The 21792-nt window shown below is 45.3% G+C and overlaps 1 protein-coding gene and 1 long non-coding RNA gene across 2 annotated transcripts; one reads left to right on the forward strand and one right to left on the reverse strand.

Annotated features, from left to right (window-relative positions):
* The first annotated feature begins 2569 nt into the window (after window positions 1-2569).
* On the forward strand, window positions 2570-4448 carry polr1g (RNA polymerase I subunit G). Its single transcript, XM_062473709.1, has 3 exons — window positions 2570-2775; window positions 3096-3231; window positions 3524-4448. Exons 1-3 carry the CDS (start codon window positions 2700-2702, stop codon window positions 4287-4289), a joined length of 978 nt encoding a protein of 325 aa, XP_062329693.1. The 5' UTR covers window positions 2570-2699; the 3' UTR covers window positions 4290-4448.
* A 6054-nt stretch (window positions 4449-10502) lies between these two features.
* Window positions 10503-21016, reverse strand: LOC134029658 (uncharacterized). Its single transcript, XR_009931661.1, has 2 exons — window positions 19845-21016; window positions 10503-17527 (listed from the first exon to the last, which is right to left on the reverse strand). It is a non-coding gene; the product is annotated as an uncharacterized LOC134029658 (long non-coding RNA).
* Between the last annotated feature and the right edge of the window lie 776 nt (window positions 21017-21792).

Genomic DNA, 21792 nt, shown 5'->3' on the forward strand with positions numbered 1-21792 from the left:
AAGCAAGGAAATGTTCAAACAATGTGTTTTTGCTTACTTGGTGATGTCATGGTAAGATTGGTAGACTGTTGGGTCAAAATATCTAGGGTTTTGAGTGTGCTTCGCTGCTCCTACAACAATGCATCTTTATAACAATGCTGTGTGACTCAGCACTATACGGTTTAACATGAAGCCACTGGCTGAATGGGTCCTGAGTTTAGGATTCTACAGGGCACACCTGCAACTTTATGGGCGGGTTCCCAAGGTATGGTCTAGTACTAGGAAGCCCTTTTACGTGGAAAATCTTCATTGATATTGACATGTTGATTCAAGGACTCGGCTTCACATGCGTCAGGAAACTCAACCCTACAGTGTTTTAAAATACAGACTTAACAGATAAAGCATTGGACCATGAAGGAGCAAAATTAGGTCAATTATCCCATCAACATTCCAGTCATCAAGCTAATTATTACTCCCAGTTTCATCTGTAGATAGTAATTACATTACATTTAGTCGACGCTCTTATCCAGAGCGGCTTACAGTAAGTACAGGGACATTCCCCCCGAAGCAAGTAGGGTGAAGTGCCTTGCCCAAGGACACAATGTCATTTTTGCACGGCAGGGAATCGAACTGGCAACCTTCAGATTACTAGCCCGACTCCCTCATCGCTCAGCCATCTGACTCCCTAATTGGTGGGTTTCTCATTCCATGTGCTAAACCTATGAACAATATGTAATATGATTCCTACTAATGTGATTATCGGAAACCCTCTATTATCATGGAGACAATCTAGGCACATTGGTGTTCTGGGAAGAAGGGGTGATTGGCTGCCTATAAAGGACCCGGACCAGGAAGTCAGCCCCAGGATGCAATGGCAGCCCACTTCCTGCCGGCGTCATGGTGATTGCAGGGGGTCGTCGTGGAGACGGGAGTCCAGCTGTGTCAATGTCGGTCCTGGGGGACCCGAGGAGACAGAGTCAAGATGCGGTCACCTTGGTTCCGGGGTTCCCATCGTCCTCTGTAAACAGAACACCACAACAGAGAGGACTGGAAGGCAGAGAGAAGAAGGGATGGAGGAAGGGGAGAAGTGAGGGAGGGAGGGAGATGGAGGGGAGGAGATAGAGAGCAAGAGAGGCAGAAGCAAAAACCAGAAAGGGAAGGGTGGGGGCTGGGGTTTAGAAGATAAAGGTTACTGGAGGAGGCAGTCCACAGCAACAGTTATGATGACAATTAGAAGCGTCTGGGTAAACGTGTGTGCAGGAGAGACTCTTGGCTAGGGCAGGAAACCAGGGTAGCAGAGGTGGTTCAGGTACCAAGCATGTGTACAATCGTTCTGAGACTTTTCGACTTTTGATTGAGCCCATGAGGAAAGGCTTTGGATTTAGTTCAACAACTTAGAACACGTTGTTTCCATGAGCAACCCAACTCTATATAATAACGTATTCATATTGCAGACGGTTTCTTAACCTAAAACCATGTAGAGGGGGTCTGCAGTCAATTACTTTAACCGCTAAGCAATCCAATACCTATCCCCTCAGGGATACTCTATCAATAGTACTCAGGAGTACTAAAACATCCAGTGCTTCTTGGCTTGAATGCTGCAAGCAACAACATAAGTCAACAGAAAACAAACAAAACACAATCAGATGGATATTGTTTACCAAGAGGCAAGCAGCCATCATTTGAATTTTTACTAACAACCTAGCAACCCCCCCCCCCCCCCCTCACACACACACAATGTGAGTATACCTCGGTAGAAGAGTAATAAGTGCAGGTTTCACCCACCAAGCCCCATGTGTCACTCTTGGTGAAAGCATCTGCTAAGTGCATACACTAAGGCTCTATAGGCTATTTACAGAGAACTTTTCTATATTTCCATTTCATAATTTGGAATACCTTTTAACTCAGATACATTTTTGTCTAAAGTATGATGTCCAAACCAAGCCAGGTAAGGCTAAGGATATGGCCTGTTCGGTAGTAGAGGTGGTTTGGAACACACCGAGACTTTAAAGAGACTAAATGTATTTTGACCCTGTAGAACTCCTCTTGGCCAAGTGGTGAACTGGGCTGGCATGTAATTCTTGGGTTTGATTTTCGGTCAGTCATAGTGATCGTTTGAAGGGAAGACCTGTCATAGCTCCCAGTGACAGGGCACAACACAAGACATTATGTAAGTACTCTGCATTGAACCATGAAAGAATTTCCCACAGAGTCCAAACAGAATGACTGTTAGACAAATAATCGTGGTGTATATCAGCTTAAAGCTATGTGATAAAAATATTTATCTTGCTTCAGCATGTCGGGATGCCCTCAGCCTGTTAGGGTGAACATGTTTGCCCAATAATCCTTCAGAGAGGGTTTAATTCCATTTGGGGGGTCAAGACTAACATTATTTTGCTGTTGATAAGTTGCATTGTATAAAAACGTCTGCTTGATGACGAAAATGTATCATTTTTTATTTTTTTTTATTATTGTATCTATTTACATATAAGTTCAATATCACTCAAATTAAAGTTCACTTTGGTAACTGACAGAGACTGTTGAAGATCGCCATCTAGTGTATAAACTCCACAGTGTCTCAGAATTGGGTGGGTCGTATATTCTTCCGGGTCATAGGTACATTTTAAACAACATGTGTAGCAGCAAATGTCATGCTTTCCGGTTCAAACGTTTGTGATTGTTGAACAAAATTGTATATATCTTAACATAAATAATACAGTATGTCTAAAGATATATCCCCACAAAGACAAGATGAGACTACCCAAGAGGATTCACCATCTAAACGGAAAAAGATAGGTAAGAAGAAAGCTATGCTAAATCGGTATCGCTGGTGGCATAAGTAAACCAGGCACAAATTATAGATTAAAACTTTTCTGATTCACTACGTTAAGAAACAGGTCAGCGGACAACAATATAGATATGTATTTTGTATATATTCCATGAACTATCTGGACCACATAGATAATGCAGTAAAGCTGTCACAATTCCACGTTGACGTTAGCAGACTAGCTATAATGCAAGACCGCCATCATCCCTAAATCACCGAGGTAAACTAGGATAATCTGTTATGACAATTCCTACTAGTCGCTCTACAAACATCTCCTCTCTCTCTCTAGACACGACGTATAAGTGCCCGGCGGACTTCGTGTCATTCTCCCACAAACCATGTTCCAGCACCCTGATAGACAGTGTCAGTGACAAAAACACAGAGCTCTGGCTAATCAAAGCCCCCAACAGCTTCAAACCGAACGGGTAGGTTCTCACTGTGAAATTAAACCCAATTTTCTATAGCTGTATTATTCTATACTCCCTCCTCCCTCTCATATAATGAGCATCTGCTTAATGCATGTATTATTACCCTTCGGACATTTTAAAATAGTTTTCATTTAGCAGACTCTTTTATCCACTGTATTTAGGTGGTTAGAGTCAAACAAGTCTGTATTTACCAGACACAGTTCAAAATAACCACATCTCAAGTACCACAAAATCTGACTTATTAATAACACTCTTCTATCCTTGGCCTGTTCCTTCTCTTCCCTTCCAGTTTTGACAGTTTGCAGGTCTCTCTCTCGGGTCTGCAGACCCTGCAGAGCGGGAGTGGCCAGATCTACAGCATTCTGGCAACTCCCCCTGGTGCCAACGAGCTCCGCCTCCTCACAAGCCACTCCCGCCTCCCCGAGAAGGCGGTGTGTGGCCCTGCCTTCAGCGGCTTCCTGAACGTGTGCGAGAACTACGGCGACGTGAGCACCAACCAGGCCCCCAAGGCCATCCCTGCCACCCCAGCCCCCTGCATCCCCCCCGGGCTACGACAGCGCTTCCAGCCCTTCGGCAGCAAGACCCCCACCCTCTCCGGGGTGGAACCAGAGAGTTCTCCTGTCCCTTCAGCGTCCTCCTCCAATCCCGCCCCCTACCTCCCCCGTCAGCTGGTCAGACAAGAGCAGGAGGAAGAGACCAGGAAGAAGAGGAAGAGAGAGAAGAGGAGCCTGGCGATGGAGGGAGGGGGGGAAGAGGAGGAGCGAGCGCAGGTAAGTGTGAAGACGGAGCCTGCGGCTCTCACCCCCAGCCAGTGGGAGGCGCCAGAGGGCCTGGAAGAGACTGATCCGAGGGAGAAGAGGAAGAAGAAGAAGAAAAAGAGGGATAAGGACAGAGGAGCGGGGGAAGAGGAGGCAGAGGGTGTGCAGGGGTTAGGCGTCACTGTCAAACAGGAAGTTGAGGTGAAAGATGAAAGGCTCGACGCCGCCTATGGCGATGTAGAGGATTCTGGGAAAAAGAGGAAAAAGAAGAAGAAAAACAGACAGGAGGATGACTAGCTTATAAACTGTTTATATGATTAAGTTAGTTCCTAACCCAATCCCTTTTAACATGCCGAACCTTACTGTTGGCTGTCTGACCAGCTAAAACTTTGTTGAAGAGAGCATAGGAGTTTGTCTGATAAGTGTGGATAATAAATCTAATGTAATTTACAGATGCAGGCCTTGTGGTGTGATTCATTTGACACTTCCCCAAATTCTTCAAAAAACGGAATTGGTAGTTGTATACTGTTGTATATTGTTAGGTCGTATACTTTTATCTTGTGGTGCTATAATGCATAGACTTAAGTACAAACTTTTGACATAAAAGACACTGGTTATTAAACAAACAGACAGACTGCACATGCAGTGAAGACCCGTGATATGCACATTCCTGTGATGCTGCATGTCCACAGCCAGAGGGCGCTGTAACACAGCCTTCTACAGCCAGAGGGCAGACCTGCTTCTGCTCAGACTCTTGCTCTGCACTGGAGTGTGGTCCTGTTTCTTAATGAGCACACGGGCACCTCTGGCACAATCACACGTCTGTAATACCTCGGCAACGCAGGAACGCACGGACACACACAACCCACGGGGGAGATGGGTTCTTTGTTGGGACACTGCAGGTGCAGCTCATCTCCGATATGTGAATCATCCGTTCTGAGTCCACACAACCCCGCAGATTTCCTTCCTCAGACCTGTTTATGATAACCCGTAAAGTGATATGCGGAGGATAGCGGATGAGAGACAAGGTCATGGGATGAAGTCTTCTTTCATCCTTTTGTTGCAGAAGTGTTTTCTTCGGAGGTTGGGTCCCTTCTCCGTGGGGACAGAGGGTTCCTTCTGGGTTCTGTGTGGTTCCATAGCTTCTGTGCTGCATGGAGGGTGTCAGATCAGACATCTGACGCAGAATCAAATCGTACGCCATATCTATATTCTCACAGATATGTGCAGTATGTGTGTGTTGGTGTGATGAAAAGCGATGTGCGTGTCCAAGTGTGTGATTGAAGTCTGTGTGTATATATGTGCTTGTGCTGTACGTGTGTGTGTGGCAGAAGGATGATTGTGTGTGTGTTTGATGGAACGCTGTGTGGGTGGATATTCAGGTAGCCTGGTGCTTGTCTTGGCTGTTTAAGTTGTCATGTCACACAACAGGTAAACAGCTCATAGAGGCGTGTGGGTGTTCCTCTATATAAACGCCGGGGGGCAAATCGCCTTCACAGAGCACAGATGTTCTCTCCCGTTCCATTTCATCCTCTTCAGCAGACTGTCAGTCATTGTCAAGCAGATCCAAAATGGACACCCCCGGCCCTGACAACGCCTGTGTCTCTCAGGCCCACTATCTCCACACGCAGCCATTACGGCTCAAGAGGACAACCACAAGGTCACAGGTTCAAGTCACGGCCCGGGCCGTGAGACTGTGACTGCCACAGATGACAATAGGTAGATATCACTGTAGATATCCCCTCCTCCCCAGGCTGTGTCTCTGTAGGGATGTATGGGACAGTGTTATCGTATGTGCTGCCTACAGGCGGTGTGCAGGTTGCCTGTGCAGTGAGCGTTGTCTAGTGAAGCGGATGAATAATTGAATGCGGTCTGAAGTTTGGATCCAACGTGTCCAGCCTACAGAGCAGGACCGGGCCCATGTGCTGCACCCCGGCTGATGCAAATGATAAGATTTGGTGGGAGGGAGGGAGGGAGGGAGGAGGTGGGAGAGCGAGTTGTGCGGGGTAATGAATTGGAGAACCAATTCTCGCCCGCTGTACGGCTCCCCCCCCTCCCCTCATCCCCCCTCTCCCTCCCTCTTACTGCAGTAATCTCCCTCTCTCTCCCCCCTCTGTATCAGTCTCTCTCTTTCTTTCCCTCTATCAGTCTCTCTCTTTCTTTTTTCAACCAGCGTGCTCCAACCAGCCTGCGGCAATGTGAGAGTTTCCATGGTAACGTGAACCTGCCAAGGACCAAGGCAGCATTGAGAGCGAGCGAGAGAGTGTGGAGAGAGCGAGGGGGGGAGGGGGGGATGAAGAGGGGAGGGGGATCATCAATGATCTCTTCCCCCCACCCCCCGTCCTCTCCAGACTGTAAGAACACAGGGGTGTCTGATAGAATTTAGCCTCAGAGAGACAGACTTCTGGTGGATCTAAGCCCCAGCAACTCTGTCCTTCAGTGTCTCTCTCTCTCGTTTCCCCTCCTCTCAATTCTCCTTTCTTTCTCTCTCTACTTCCCTCCTTCTTTCCATCTTTCTCTTTTTCTACTCAAAATAAACGATGGAGGTTGGAGTGCAGCAGGGGGATGTTGCTCAGGTGAGCGGTGCAGGGGTTCAAGGATGACAGCCTGACCTCTCTGCGGGTTTCGCGGCTTATTGCAACTGTCTCCTGCTGGCCCCTCTGACCAGAGCTTCTCTCTGACACGTGTCTCTGAAGAACCACAGCCTCCACCAGAGGAAACCTCTCCACTTCTCCTTCTCTCCTGCTCCCTGGCTTACCGCAACAACCGGATGGCATACTCATGTCTGGGGATGATGCACCTCGTCCATCCCTCCATCTCTTCCTCCCTCTATCCCTCCCTCCCTTCCTTTTTCCATCTCTTTCTCATCCTCCATCGATCCCTTCCTCCTTCCCTTATCCCTGTCTTCCCTGCCTACCTATCTCCATCCATACATCCACCTCCTTGTCTCTCTCCTTCCCTCCTTTACTGCCTCCCTCCATCCCTCCATCCCATCCATTTATTCATCCAGCTGTAGAGATATGTCATTGAGATTAGGAAATTAAATTTAAAATCAACTGTTCAGCCTGAATATTGAACTCACAACAAAGTATCAGATAAAGGGTCAGATCAATGAAGATGAGAAAATGTATTCACATGTTAATGTGGCGATATGTTCGCGTAAACTGTGATCACGTAAACTGTGACGTTATTGAAAAACCTTAAGAACTTAATTAGTTTTGTGCAGTTAAGTCACATCTTTTCCATATACATATATCTTCTTATCAATAAAATTAAGGATGAATGTATTTTGCAGGGAGTGGGTAGAATCTGTTGCTATGCGCTGACAGCCCAGCCAGATCAGACATATGTTATGAAAGGAGTTCTCTTCGCAGCCCGCAGTCTCCATGGCAACCTCAATGCCATTTCCCCCATTGTTGTCTTGGACCAACGTTCGAAATCCTGAAAGCGTTTTCCTGGGGATCTGATTGGCCGGGTCCTGGAAGTCCATCTATGGGCGTTTGTGGTGTTGGGTTGACGTGCATTTGATTTCTCTCCGAGGTCATTCCCAGGTGGGAGCTGAGGCTTGGAGGAGAGAGTGTGCGGGCGGATTGGAGGGGGGAGAGGCCCTGGGGGATAGAAGTCCTTCCTTCGACCTTCACAGCAGGCTGCTGCAGCTCAGGGTAGCTGCTTTAACAACACAGTAGCATGGGGGTTGGGGGGGGGGTGGAGGAGGGGGAGGGAGGGAGGGCAACCTGCAATCTGCCTCCAGGCTTTCTCTGCTCTGGAGAGACAATCTCAGCGCTGAAAAACACAGTTTCTGAAAAATCCGTCCATCTCCATTGTGCAGTCCCTGGTGGAGTATCCAGCAGCTCTGGCTCTGAGTTTGCTGTGGATCTGAACCTGCTGTTGCTGTGTGTTGTGAAGTGGTGTTATTTCTCTGTGTGTAGCTGCGTGTGTGTGTGTGTGTGTGTGTGTGTGTGTGTGTGTGTGTGGCTGTGCTACTGTACAGGGTGGTGAAGGTTAATCACTTGGCTCCAGGGCAGAGCAGCAGTAGCATCTCTTACTATGTCCTGGTCCCCATGACTCTCTCCTTTTCTCTCTCTCTCTTGATTTTTCTGCTGTGCTATATATATATATGTACTATTTGTGTGTTGAAAACATCTGCTAAATGAATAGTGTGAATGTTAAAATAGCATTTACTCCTGGCCAATCAGCACCATACAATGCCAGATATCTACAGTTTTATAGTCACAGCTTTTATTGTTTAGGAACTTCCTTGTGCCTGGTGGTCTGGGTCCAGCTTCACCCAGCCTCCCCCTGGTGTTTAGCGGGAGGTCAGGGGGTCAGGGGCTGGGCCAGGAGAGGATGGCCTTGTGGATAAGGACCTGAGCCTGCTCTGCCAACCCTACTGTGCCACCATCTGCTACTGGGCAGCAATGTGCCCACAGCTCTCCTCCATCCCTGCCTCCCTCCATCCCTCGGTGCCTTCACTCCATCCTCCCATCCCTCCTCCCCTCTTTTCCTCCCGCCTCCCTGCGTCTGTTTGTCTGTCCCACCAGCGTCTTCGGGAGTTCTATCGTTTCTCATGGCCTTTGCTATCTGGCGTTCTCTTTCGCTCCTCCTCTCTTTCTTTTCCTCCGTCCGTTCTTTTTTTCCGGGGTGAACTAGATAAACAGGGACGCGGCGGAGAGGAAAATGGGTCACCGATGCTTTTTATACCTCCTCGTCTCTTCCTCCTCCTCTCCTCTCAGTCTGGTTTAACCTTCAGGAGGCTGATCCGCTTCTGCTGGGGCTGGAGCTGCTGAAGACAGGCAGACATGATCACAGCCTGGGACGTGTTGGTCTGATCCTCAGTCTGACAGGACAGAAGCTTTTCTCCCTCTCTCCTCGCCTCTCCCATCCTGTTCAGGGATATGCATACATCTGAACCGTTTTGTAAGAGCTTCAAGTTCGCTGAAAAGTCGAAAATCGCAAGTAACTGGGTCAAGGCAATAGTGATTTATTTCTCATGTTTGATCGATCATGTTGTGTATTTTTTGGATGATATTGATTTCTTGTTTCTGGTCATGGTGTTTTGTATCCACACACATGCCTGCACACACTCGCGTCCGCACACATACACACTCAGGAATAGCTCTAGTCTGCTAGTAGATGGCCTGGCTTCTCCGAGGCAGCTCTATAATCTGAGTTATGTAAAGAGGGATTAACGCCAACTCAGAGTATTGCATAAATAGTCCTTTTGTATCCTGACTGTCACTCTTAAACCCTCCATGTACTCTTCTATGATTCCGTTTCCCTAGGCAACCATCCACACCCCCCCCCCACCCCATCCTCCCCCCATCCATGCCAGACTCCAGAAAATTGCTACAAAATCATTCGATTGATCTGAAGGGTTCGCCCAGCAGTGAAGGTGGGTTGGGGACTATAGACTGTCGTCCTGAATGTTGCCTGTCTTGGTCGCAGAGGACTCCAGAGCGGCCATTAACATTTGTTTTTCCAACCACTTTATTTAATTTGATTGTTTTCTGAGTTATTGAGCGTCCATAAGCTGCATAACACGAATGGCTTTCCATCGAACATTTGTCGGGGCCAAGGTGAGTTCACAGTCACAGGTCCGCTACACCCGCATGCCTATTACAGTATCCTCCTGTCCTCCTCTTTCTGTCCTTTTCTACTTTCTATTTCGTTATTTACTCCATTCATTCAACCTCGCTCCTCCTCTGCTCCCCCCCCCCCTCCCCTACCCGCCTCCAGCTCCTCCCTGTTTCTCCTAACCTCTCCTCTCACTAATGGAACTACTTTTCCCCCAGCTGTCTCAAAGCCCAGACCCCACTGTGGCAGTCTATATCTGGGCCAGACCCTGTGGTGCTGGCCCTCTCCCTCCTGGAGCTCCGGTGCTACGCATGCTGCTCCATCTAAGGCCTGGACACAGGGTCCCTTGGAGAGCTCCAGGCTGTTCTTCCAGGGGCCAGCAGAAGATGGATGTGTCCCTGCAGAGGTGAGGCGATCCTGGGGTTGACTCAGGGAAGCAGGTGGGTACGAGGGCAGAAGAGCAGGGGGTAGGGAGCGGCTGGAGAGATTATGAGTGTTAAGCATTTCTCGGAAAACTTGTCCCAGGGCATCAGCAAGATGAGCACACACACACACACACACACACACACATAGGCACACAAGTAAACACACTCTTAATCTGTATAGCTATGTGTGTGTGTGTGTGTGTGTGTGTGTGTGTGTGTGTGTGTGTGTGTGTGTGTATCTCTCTTTCACACACACACCAACTCCAAAACACAGTACAACTGCATTTGAAATAAGCTTGGTTGGTGAACGACAGACCCACTATGAAATTGAAAATACCTATTCTCATTATGCTAATCTGCTTGCAGCCCACACAGGCTCAGCCACAGTGTCATTGGTATTCAGTACTCACACCCACTCTGCATCTCCCTGCCACAGCAACAACCACCAACACGACAGTGTCTTTCACAGGTCCACAGAAACACGGCAAGAACTGCTTCGCTTGTCCTTGTATACAGTAGAAAATGCATTTATTAAAGCATAGGCCCAAGAACAGAAATCAAACAAACAACGACTGCAAGATTGCAGAACATATCATGTACCATAAAATTGATAAAGAAATCACTGTACACGCTACAGTGTTTTAAAATCACAGCTTTTGCATCGCAATTTAAACATATTTATTCTCAGTATATTTATACACATAATAATCAAACATTCAATACATTTTAAAATACCTTTTTTGGGGAATAGTTACGAATGAAATGTTTGTTTTTTTTCCTTCATATTTTTTAAACAAATGGATGCTTCATCTGCAATGTTGGTTAGAAATATTACAACAGTAAAATATATGACCAAAGAAAACATACAAAATTACAATCATTGTTCATTATTTTGCTTATCTGACTGGTATTCTGTAAATTAGAGGAAAAAAACTGTTTCAATCAAAGAAACATAAATCTAAATAAATTATTTGAATAAATACATATCAATGCTTGAAATTGTCATGAAATTGTCAATCAAATAAGATTGCTCCTGATAACAATAACTAATTTGGCAAGTAATCTATCTCGTTGAGTAAATTTCCTTCGCAAATATCCGAGAATAATCTCGAAGTAGATATTTAATGACTAATTGTAATTTGGTTGGGAGTGGGACTTTTTTTTTCATGTGTTTGATGACAAGGTTTCCGTGGTGTGTAGGTGCTGATGTAACCGAGGTAACTGAACCTCATTCAGACAGAAAGCAAGGAAGTTATAAAGAAGGGTCTGAGGTGCTCTCAGGAGCTGCTTGTGTGTGTAATCTCTGAAGCCTCCTTCTTTATAAGTTCCTTGACAGGAAGCAGGAAGCTCAAAGAGGACAGGAAGGTTCCATCTAGACAAACATGCAGTGAGTTGGTAGAACATTCAGGAAGGAAAGTACAGCCAAAATGCTATAGACCTGAGGCCTGGAAAAAGTCTGAATACAAATAGCATTATGTTCGTCCAAAAATATACACTCCAATTTTCAAATTTGAGCAGATAAAAAAAAAACATCTTTATGAGCCATGATTAAAATCTAGATTTGGGATTTTTAACGTTTTATTTTTTTTCTACAAAATTTCAATCAAAAAGACTTATCTTTAGTCATTTGGACAGAATGAGTGTCATATTGTTCAGAGGTGCAATACAGCCCAATGTAGATCAAAATCGAACAGATTTTCCTCAATTTCAAGTTGATGGAATGTTCACGTACCATACAGTACACATTTCTTGGTCACCTTAGAATAGAACAAACATTCAACGTATTTCTGTCACACAATTTCTTATATTCAGGATCGTCTAACAAGTTCTGTGCAAAAATCTCCTCACCCTCTCCGAGTTTTTATGCACACACACTATGCTTTTACTCTGTCGTGGAAGATATGACATGCACACTGATATTTTCATCTTCTGAATCAACGCTGCCTCAAATAGTTGATCTGCCACAGCTACAGACCTGAAATATGTTCCCAGGAATTCTATCAGGCCGCGCCACTTGCTGTGATTTGCCAGGGATTAAGCGCTTGTGTGTTTCCCAAATGCAAAACATATGTTGTTTGCTCTGGTACACCCCCTGGCAGGGAGGTGAAATCACAATGGACTGGGTGGGGCTGGGCTATGGTGGGCTGGACTGGGCTGGGCTGGGCTGGGCTGGGCTGGACTGGGCTGGACTGGGCTGGGCTGGGCTGGGCTGGGCTGGGCTAGGCTAGGCTAAATGATGCTGGGCTGGCATGTTGGCGTGGTGGATCCTCAGACAGGAAGTCCCTCAAGAATGGAAACAGACTAGATTTCAGTTCAAGTTCTGCTACTCTTGGGGATGTGTTTTTGTCAACAGACGAGATTTATTTTACAATCTAGATTGCACCAATCGAAAGACTATGATTTATTGTCATTTAACAGACTGTATTGTTTGACTTGACATTTAATCTGGTACTTTATCCCAACCCTTTGGGCAATGTACTCTCTGAAAAGGAGATCGGTATAAAACATCTTAGTTCTAACTTTGCTATCAAAGGTCAAAGTGCATAGCACGTAAGTGGGGAATCGAACCTGGGTCTTCTGCATTTATAATATGAGACATATGGTTCCTCTGATCACCTGCACCTGTACAGACATTCATCCCCATCCTGCTCTCCTACAGACCCAATGTGTTCCAGAGAACAACCACTCTGGGATTAGGTTTAGCCGTTTATCATTCTTCCTTTTTTTGGTTTCTTTTCAGGGATGATGAATGAGCAAGCGAGGACTGGGGGAAAGAGGAAGAAGGGAAATCAATAAGTAGCCTCCAGGAGGGGGGGGGGGGGGTGCGCTGTTAGCTGGAGCAGCCGGCCAGGCAGAGATGGAGCCTCATTGCAGCGACCCTGCTGTCTAGCCTTGTACGCTGGCCTGCTGGGAGGAGAGAGGAGTATAGAGAAGAGGAGGAAGAGGAGGAGGGGGCAATGGCCAGGCTATATAGCGGGGCGCTAATTTGTCATAGTAGCAGGTTCACCAGATGCTCGACAATTTACATGGAAACCGTCAAGACCAGCATGCTCTATCTGTCCCCAGATCTCCCTACAGATCTCTGTAAGCATCCCATCCTTTATTCCTGCTATTATATGAATCCAGGTGAAGCCCACTGAGGTATAACCCCTTAGGAAGTGCTGGATTTGCATACTCTTGTATAGCACGCATTCTGCATGCACCTTTCTTCGCATGGGGAGGGTTATGAACGCATCGTCTGTACACAGTGCAAAAATACACTCTTGAGGGAGATGGGATGTTCTTACAGATAAACTTACCTGCTTACAGCTCACAGCTGTTCAATAAAACAACACAGCATCTACCTTAGAGACCTAGTCGGCCATCGCTAGCATCATCTGGAGACTCTAACCAAAGGCACAAAACAGTTCTGGTATTGATCCATGCAGTTGAAGCTCAGGGGCTGTGCACACATTTCCTCTCACATTGGCAAATGAGGACGTTTTATTAGCTGCCTTATAAAATACACACACGGTCTAACGTGAGTTGGATGTGCATCAACAGCACATCATCATGAGTGGACAAACATCATCAACCAGCCTCTGCTTCACTCTTATTTGGAGGAACTTCTTTAGAGTATGGAGGGGTTGGTGAGACTGGGACAGGGTTGTCAGACCATGCTGTGATTGCTGGGTACTCAGGGGACTCCACTATCGGTCAATAAGCCCACAGCTGACATGGAGCTGGCCCAGCCATTGGCCAGCGGAGTAGGTTGCAGGTGCTGATTGGCTGGCTGTTGACACATGGTGGATGCAGGGGTGTGGGTGTTTGCTGATTGGATGAGCTGGTGCACAGGGGAATTGTAGGTGGATGAGAATGTTCAGAAACCTTTGCGTTTGTTGAATTTTGACATTTGTGATGCTTGCAGAGATGAAGTGTGTGAAGGGCAGACCCAATCTTTATGATTGTCTTTAAACCTTGGATAAACACCGATTATTACTGCCCTAACTCTCGTTGCATTGAAAGCATGGTCTCAAAAACATTTTCATCCATACTGGCATTACCAAGCCTCCATATTAGTCTAAACCTCATTTAAATTCAACAGGGAACATGGAAACTTACCTCTTATTGTATTTGCCTACAGTCAAGACTGCAATCAATGTCTTCTAATAAATAATTGTCAAAGCACTGTCTTTGGGCTCTGCCTTAGTACATTTACTGTATGTGTGGACTTTTATCTTTAAGACTTACAATATCTAGCTGATGCTTTGCTTCAATGGTTTATTTACCCATAATACCCATGTACAAATGAAGAGAATCTTTACAACGTTGTGGTCACACATTTTAGCATTCATTGGTCCATAACCCCTCCGCATGGTGACATCACTAACGTAGACGTTGACACTAGCGTCACAAAGTACCATTCATTCTAACAGTTCCAAAAATGTATTTCATTGCAAAAACATAATAACATGCAATGATTCATAATCACATTACCTCAGGTCACATAGAAATCGTCATCGAAATTGCAGCATTTTAGCAATACGTACTCTTTCAGAGAATTGGTTTGAAGTCCTACACATTCTTTTAACAGCGTTGGTCTCATTGAGGTTGTAAACATTACGTCATCGGCTAGCTCTTTCTCCAGGGTTCCTATCATCCCTCTTGGATAGTTGGTCAAATCACTAGATCAATCAAGCAAGAAATCAATTTGATTGAGAAAAGTTTCCAAGCGATCGTATAAATAGAGACATGTCAATCGTCTTTGGGTTGTCTTGGAATGCAATGGGCAACATAATATGTGAGAGACTACAGGGTGTTAGATTACCTAAGTATGCTCAGGTAGTCACTCTGAACTTCCTGTCTGTCTGTCTCCCTTCCTTCCTCTCTACCTCTACATTCTAGAACTGAGGTTTCATGGTCAAGTGGGCGTTGCCTTGCAGACATTCTATTAACAGCCATGTTAGCGGCCCTGCAGGGGAGGAGGATGATTGGTCGGTCGGTTGGTCTGTCGGTTGAGTATCATGTGGGGGTGGAGTCAAGTTGTCGAGCAACCGGCTCCTCTGTTGACATGGAGACAGGTTAATGTGGTTCTGATCGGGTAACAGTAGTATGTTATGTTACTGATGGAGGACAGGTCACATGGTGCTGGTGTGTGGTAGGAGATGGCGCAGGAGGAGGGGGAGGTGGGGACAGTGGTTGGTTGGGTGTTGGGTGGTGGGAGGGGGTTATGAACGATATAGTAGACTTGGGTCACATGATGGTCGCAGCTATAACGTCAGGGGGTTCCATTGATGAATGGAAGCCCTCCAGGTTATGCTTCGGTGAACGTTTACAGAACAGCCATCCCACGCAGGCTCAGGTGGTAGCCTTGGCGTCCACACACACGCACTTCCTTACACACACATTCGATTTCACTTAGGTCCGCACACACACACATACTCCTTACACACACATTGTTCCACTTAGGTCCACACACACACACACACACACACACACCCCTCGTATGTATGGTATGGCCCTCCCACGTTTGAGCACATGGTGCGATGTGTTACTGTGATGGCTGTAGTGAGTGGGGAATAAGACAACAGAAGACAGGTGATGCTAAAATGAACATTTATAATGACTGTTGTTGCTGTCGCAAAATAAGAATCCTTAAAAAAACGACTCCATATATATTAGCACTAGATTGCCGACTTCACTGGTAATCCACAAGTCAATAAACACAACTCACTACTGTTTTTTTTTCTTTACAAACACAATGCTACAATTACATTAAATATTCAATACTCTTTAAGTCAGTTAATGAATGTTGTTAAAAGCAACCACTAAAATACTAAAAAACAAAACAATAATTCAACCTTTCCAGTCATTCCCTTTTTCTTGTTGTGTTGTCATTTATTAATTGTATATAATAGGCGGAGAAATAAATAGCTCATGAATGTTTTATCTGGAGATGGGACCGGCAGCATAACAGAGTGGAGCATAAAGCAATGATATGGTCAGTGTAGTTACGGCAGCATTGCGACACTCTCCACCTCCTCGGACCCTAACCACCCACACAGACAAATATAGGCTATGCCGCAGCTAGGCACGAACTGTGCTGAAGTCAAGTTGGCTTCAAATTCCTATTCACCCATGACCATTTAACTTTACGATTACGTTTAATCTCCCTATTCTTCGACCTATCCATCATTGTGTAAACCATAGTGACTGTACTGCACATTGAGCTACTTTCGGTAATAGCTCTTTCTTTGAACACCCTGCGAGTCATTCAAGGTTTAGTTTCGAGTCAAGTTCCTGCTAATCGTTTATTCTCTCGCAGGCGTCTCCATGACTACCTCTGGAGAAAGATGGCTGCCACTACGACTCATTACGAATGGCGAGGGTGATAACATAACTCCTCGTTTCCGACAGCTGGTACAAGGTTTACACATACTTGCGTCTAAAGCAGAAGTAGCATGAAGGCTAAACAACAAACACAGCAGGCCAACAGCAATAACAACATCACAGACATCACTGCAGCAGAACTAACCTACTAATCTAACAAACTAGCTGGCTGACTAACTAACTAGGCGATGGTCGGGATGAAGGTGCGTCTGTCGTCTAGTTGTTCCACTAGTTGGGTTATGCTGCCAGTCCCAGTCAGTTGAACACGCCTCTTCATAACAGCTCAACAAAATCTGACAAAAGATATTTACAATGAGAGAAAAAATGATATTGTGGAGAAACAAGTTGTTTAGTTTTTTTTTGTTTGTCTGCAAACACACACTATGCTTTTGTCTGCTTTTTTTTTTTTTTTTTTTTTTGGGAGGGATGATATTTTTTTCCGTTCTTTCATTCTTTTTCTTTCAATCTCTGAGAATTGTCCCAATGACGGTCAACAAACAAAAAAAATCCAATCATTTCAGCTAGCATTGCACAGTCTCAAAGAGGTTTGGATATGGGATGGATAGTTTAAGTCCAAACAGTTTGATGAACACAGAAGGGGGGAGGAAGAAGGTCAATCAAGTTCATGAGGGGGTGAAAAGTTCAAAGTTCAGAAGACAGAGGATGGCTGCAGCTGACGAGAACTCTCCTCACACCACGGTACGGAGTGTGTGTGTGTGTTTTAATGTTAAAGAAAAAAATCGTCATTAGAAATGGATTTTTTAATCTTTCCCATCGAAAATCAAATGGAGAGAGAGACTTGGGGGGTGAGGAGAAGTGACAGGCCTGTCCCCCCCAACACTATGGCACACAATCAATGATGTCCTGGAGGTTGAAGAGATGGCAGAGAATTAGGAAAAGCAGTTTATGGGAGGTAGCCAGCCGCTTACGGGTTAATCCTGCTCAGGTTTAGCTCTGGGTGGGTTGGTGGGGGGGAAAGGGGGGTTGTTTTTGATCGGTGTCTTTGAGTGATGCTGAGGCGTCATGACTGACATCATGTTATGGTGGAAACATGCTGGCTTCATGGGTGCGTCCAATGGATGTCCAACACACAAGAGAACTCAAAAACGTTTTGGAATGGTTCTGGATCTATTTGGCACTCGGGGCAAGGGTTGTGGGTGAGGGGGTCTCTGGGAGGAGGGGGTGGGTGGTGCAGCGCAGGGTCGGAGCAGAAGTGTGGGGGTGTGGTCGGAGAAAGTGGGGGTGGGGGACAGTGAAAGTGCAAAAAGGCTGGGAGAAAAGAGGGGGGAAGTAAACAGGTACACATGAATGGCATTTTGTTATAATTGGTCTAGGTTAGAGAGAGAGCGTCGTACAAATAAAACTAAAACAACTAGAAAACAAGAAAAAAAAAAAAACAACATCCAGAGAGAGGAAACAGAACAGTGATATGACAGAATGCAGTCTAAAGTTGCTGGTGCTTCAATGGGCTCAAACTCTTGCGTGACCCTGGACTTCTGTCATGTCTGGCAGGGGTTTGGGGGTGAGGCTGAGGGGGGTGGGGGGAGTGAGGGGGTGGGTGTGGGTGAAGGCGGTGTGTGGGGGGGGCGGGAGGTGGTTGGGAGGGGTGGGGAGTTGAGCACTACTGTACAGCCACACACCCACTGACATGTGATGATGTCACCTGGAGACAGTTAACCCTTGTGTTCTCCTCGGGTCGTTCTGACCCATCAGTCATTGTGACCCACCGTCGTATTGCGACAACTTTACCGCATACAAAAACAAAGTGAAGCATTTTCTTTTAACCGTCGGGCTGTCTCAGACCCCCCACATTGCGAAGGTTAAAAGAAAAGTATTTTTATTTGTTTTTGTATTGGGTAAAATTGGGTAAACACAATGATGGTTCGTTATGAACCTTTGGGTCATGTGACCCGAAGGCAGCACGAGGGTTAAGGAGAAGTTTGCATTCCTCTGCAGCACGTCGCTATGACAAACACGTCACCTAGCAACATAGACAAGACACTGCGATGTCCACCTACTGCAGACAGTTGGGAGAGGGGGGGTGGAGGATAGAGAAAGGGAGAGAGCTAGACAACAGCACATGCACAGCTATATATGCAGTAGAACACACCTACAGTATGCCAGTGTTGTGAAACCTTGTCTGGTCTGCAGTGCTTGACACTAGTTTACACTATCAATCAGGTCTCACTAGAAGCACTAACATAAATCTGAGGATAATTTAGTTTATCGCGGACATGCTATCTGTTTGACACTGATGTCAACAAATGCACTCAACCACTTTTCATGACATGAATAAAAAGCCAGGGCCCCGGTCGACAGCGTTGCCGCGGAAAATACTGGCAATTTTTGACATCCTTACGTTTCCCCTCTCCATATTGTGGGTCTTGGAAAGCGTGTGTTTCTGTTACAGGACCAGATCTGGGGAGCAGAGACCGTCAAACACACTCTGTCCTCAATTCAGCCAGAGACCCATGGGAGAGGAGAGACGCAGGGCTGGGCTGCAACGGAGCGAGAGAAAGCACTCTGGCTCTGTGTGTCTCATCTAGCACACCTCAACACTCTGGCTCTACACGGCCTGGACTGAGACACTGTGTGTCAACCTCCTATCTGGGAGAGAAACATCAGAGGTCGTCCTTCAAGATGTACGGTAGGACTATGAAGAGAGAGAGAGAGAGATAAGGTGCGTGATTATACACAAACTAGCTGAAGCTTGGGCAAGGATAGACGGAAGGTTAGATGTACAAAAGGCCTGACGAGGCCTACCTGATATGTAGCTCTATTTGACCCACCAAACACAGAAACACTCTAATCTACAATAGGTTCCAGAACGTCCAGAAGAGTGATATGGAAACTTAAGCAGAGGTGAATACATTCATGGAACCTAAATAGCTCCAAAGAAACCTATTTTGTTCTTTTTTTTTGTAAAAATTTTTTTTGTTGCCACCATCCAATAAGCGCAACCAGCACATCATAAAAATTATCTAAAGTATAGTGAAATGAAAGTTATCTCTCTAAGAATAATTTTATGCTTAGACAACTTAAACCCAAAATACTCATTCAGGCGTTTAGTTAAATTCATATTTGTTCAAGAATGTCCCTGTTATTTACTGGGACATTACGGCTTGAATCAGGGCCACCCACAAGAAAGGTCTCCAAACCACTTCTATTACACCTGCTTGGTCATAGTGAATCACAACTAATGCTTAAAATGTGTTAAAAGAATATCAATATGCTCTTCCATTGTTGGCATGCAAAGATTAGTCTCCAAAATGAACACAGCCTAATTTTTATAATGTTTTTATTGTATTTTTGTTTCTTCTATTTTTTGTTGTTGTCCACGCTTCACTTTTATATCATGCAATATAGACGTGCAAAAAAGATAACAGCTATGTCCACAAAATACATTTTCAGAACTATAAAAGGCTGTAGTAAGAATGCTAGTCACTTCCTTAGCATAACCATGCTAACTTAGCTATAGGTTGACTCCTCCCCTAGCCCCCAGAGTCCTAGTGCTTTGATTGGCTAACAAGGTGTCTTCCTGCTTCCCTCAGTCTCTACTCTCATGGCAGGTTAGAAAGGGGCTGAAACTAACAACTCAACATTTTATGTATATTTTGATCAATGTCTATTTCTTAAAAACTCACTTTTCCTATTTCCATTCTACGTAAATTATAAATATGGTTTGTTTGGCACTTTCACATTTTTTTGTATAAAAGTATGCTTCTTCTCATCTAAGGGTGTTTAAATCCCACAATTTTACAGTTTCAGTTTCTGTAAAGCTCTATTTTGGCACAAGTTTATTTGTTTAGGTTGGTTCTTACACTTTGTTCTTATACAATTATTATCATCTTATTACCACAAGAGCGTTTATTACAGCTCTCTGAAATAGAATGTCCCGCTAACTGAAAGATCCGATATGTTTTACCTTTTCTTTTTTTGAGTACATCACTTATTAAATAGCAGCATTTTCACAAATAAAAAATTAGTTAGTTATGTAAACCTACTGAACATCTATAGGTAAAATCCAAAGCTTCTACGACAGACAGAAGAGAAAGACAAGACAAGACGACATGCTACTACGTGTATTGCTTCCAGTACTCATCACATTATAGCTAGATCCCCTAAATTACAAACTAAACCAAAATGGACGCCCTAAGACCATGTCCACGTAGGGTCATCACTGATATGAAAAAAACAGACGTGCCTTGAAATGCTTCGTTGGCACCTTCTCATGGCCTCGCACTACAGATAATACAAATTGTGTTAAGTCACAGTACTATAATAATATACCCTACATCCAGTAATATATGTCCTTAATGAGCAATAATTCCCTTATTTGATCTCACAATCTATGTGCATGTATTGATAAGCATATGTATTTGTGCATGTGTTTCCTAGGTAACATATTCCTAAAGGTTGTAACAACACCGCATAAAGTATCATTCCAAACTACTAGCCAATGGGAGCTCAGATTAGGAGCTAGTTGCTTTCTGCCCTATAGCTGCCTGGTAACACGTTATTTTCCCCTAGAAACAGTTCCACTGCAAAAGGGCAGCATTGCCACACGGAGTCTTCTAGAACACGGACACTACATTCTAAACTCTGTCATCGTCAGATGACAGAGTTGTGCACTTGTGCCTGATTCTGATTCTGTCAACCCGGAGTATTCTCGTCCCCGTCCCCCCCCTGATTGGCCTGTAGTTGTAGTGATCTGGGAGGGGCAAGTGGAGGAGACATGCGTCGCAACACCAGACAGATTCACCCATGGAGTGATGTGGGAGCAGAGGGTGTAAGAATGGGTGCACTAGGGTGCGGCTGGAGGGGAGGGTGGGGGGGGGGAGTTGAGGGAAGGTGAGGAGAGATAGTGAATGGGGTTAGATGGAAATAAAGAAGCCTCCTTACCAATCTGTGGAGATATGCCCTGTCTGTCTGGAGATATGCCCTGTCTGTCTGGAGATATGCCCTGTCTGTCTGTTTGACTGTCTGTGGAGATATGTCCTGTCTGTCTGTCTGTTTGACTGTCTGTGGAGATATGTCCTATCTGTCTGTCTGTTTGACTGTCTGTGGAGATATGCCCTGTCTGTCTGTCTGTCTGTCTGACTGTCTGATGCTCCAATAGACTTGAAGAGAACGTTCAAGATAGGTCAGAGCTTGAGAGAAATTAGAACGTTGATTTATGTGTTGGGGTAGATAACGTTTCCTCACCAAGGAACCATGTGGGCTTGTTTTGTGCCCCCCTCCTCCTCCTCTGAATATCATCCAAATCTTTTAAATGTTTAGTATCAGGGTTATCTGCAAGCCTGCTATGTGCTGTAACTGTTGGGTGAATATTAACCACCAACAGATGCAAACCGGAATTCAGACACCTGTAACTCCTCCCAAATCCCATCTGCCAAAATAAACAGTCCATTTCCATGACTACATATTTCACT

Source organism: Osmerus eperlanus, chromosome 11 (genome assembly GCF_963692335.1).
Source record: "Osmerus eperlanus chromosome 11, fOsmEpe2.1, whole genome shotgun sequence".
In the NCBI taxonomy this organism is placed as follows: Eukaryota; Metazoa; Chordata; class Actinopteri; order Osmeriformes; family Osmeridae; genus Osmerus; species Osmerus eperlanus.

Excerpts from the sequence above, each read along its gene's own strand:
- polr1g (XM_062473709.1), top strand. The coding sequence starts at position 2,700 with ATGTCTAAAGATATATCCCCACAAAGACAAGATGAGACTACCCAAGAG. Across the intron at positions 2,776-3,095 it reads ATCTAAACGGAAAAAGATAG|ACACGACGTATAAGTGCCCG; the intron begins GTAAGAAGAAAG and ends CTCTCTCTCTAG. Across the intron at positions 3,232-3,523 it reads AACAGCTTCAAACCGAACGG|TTTTGACAGTTTGCAGGTCT; the intron begins GTAGGTTCTCAC and ends CTTCCCTTCCAG.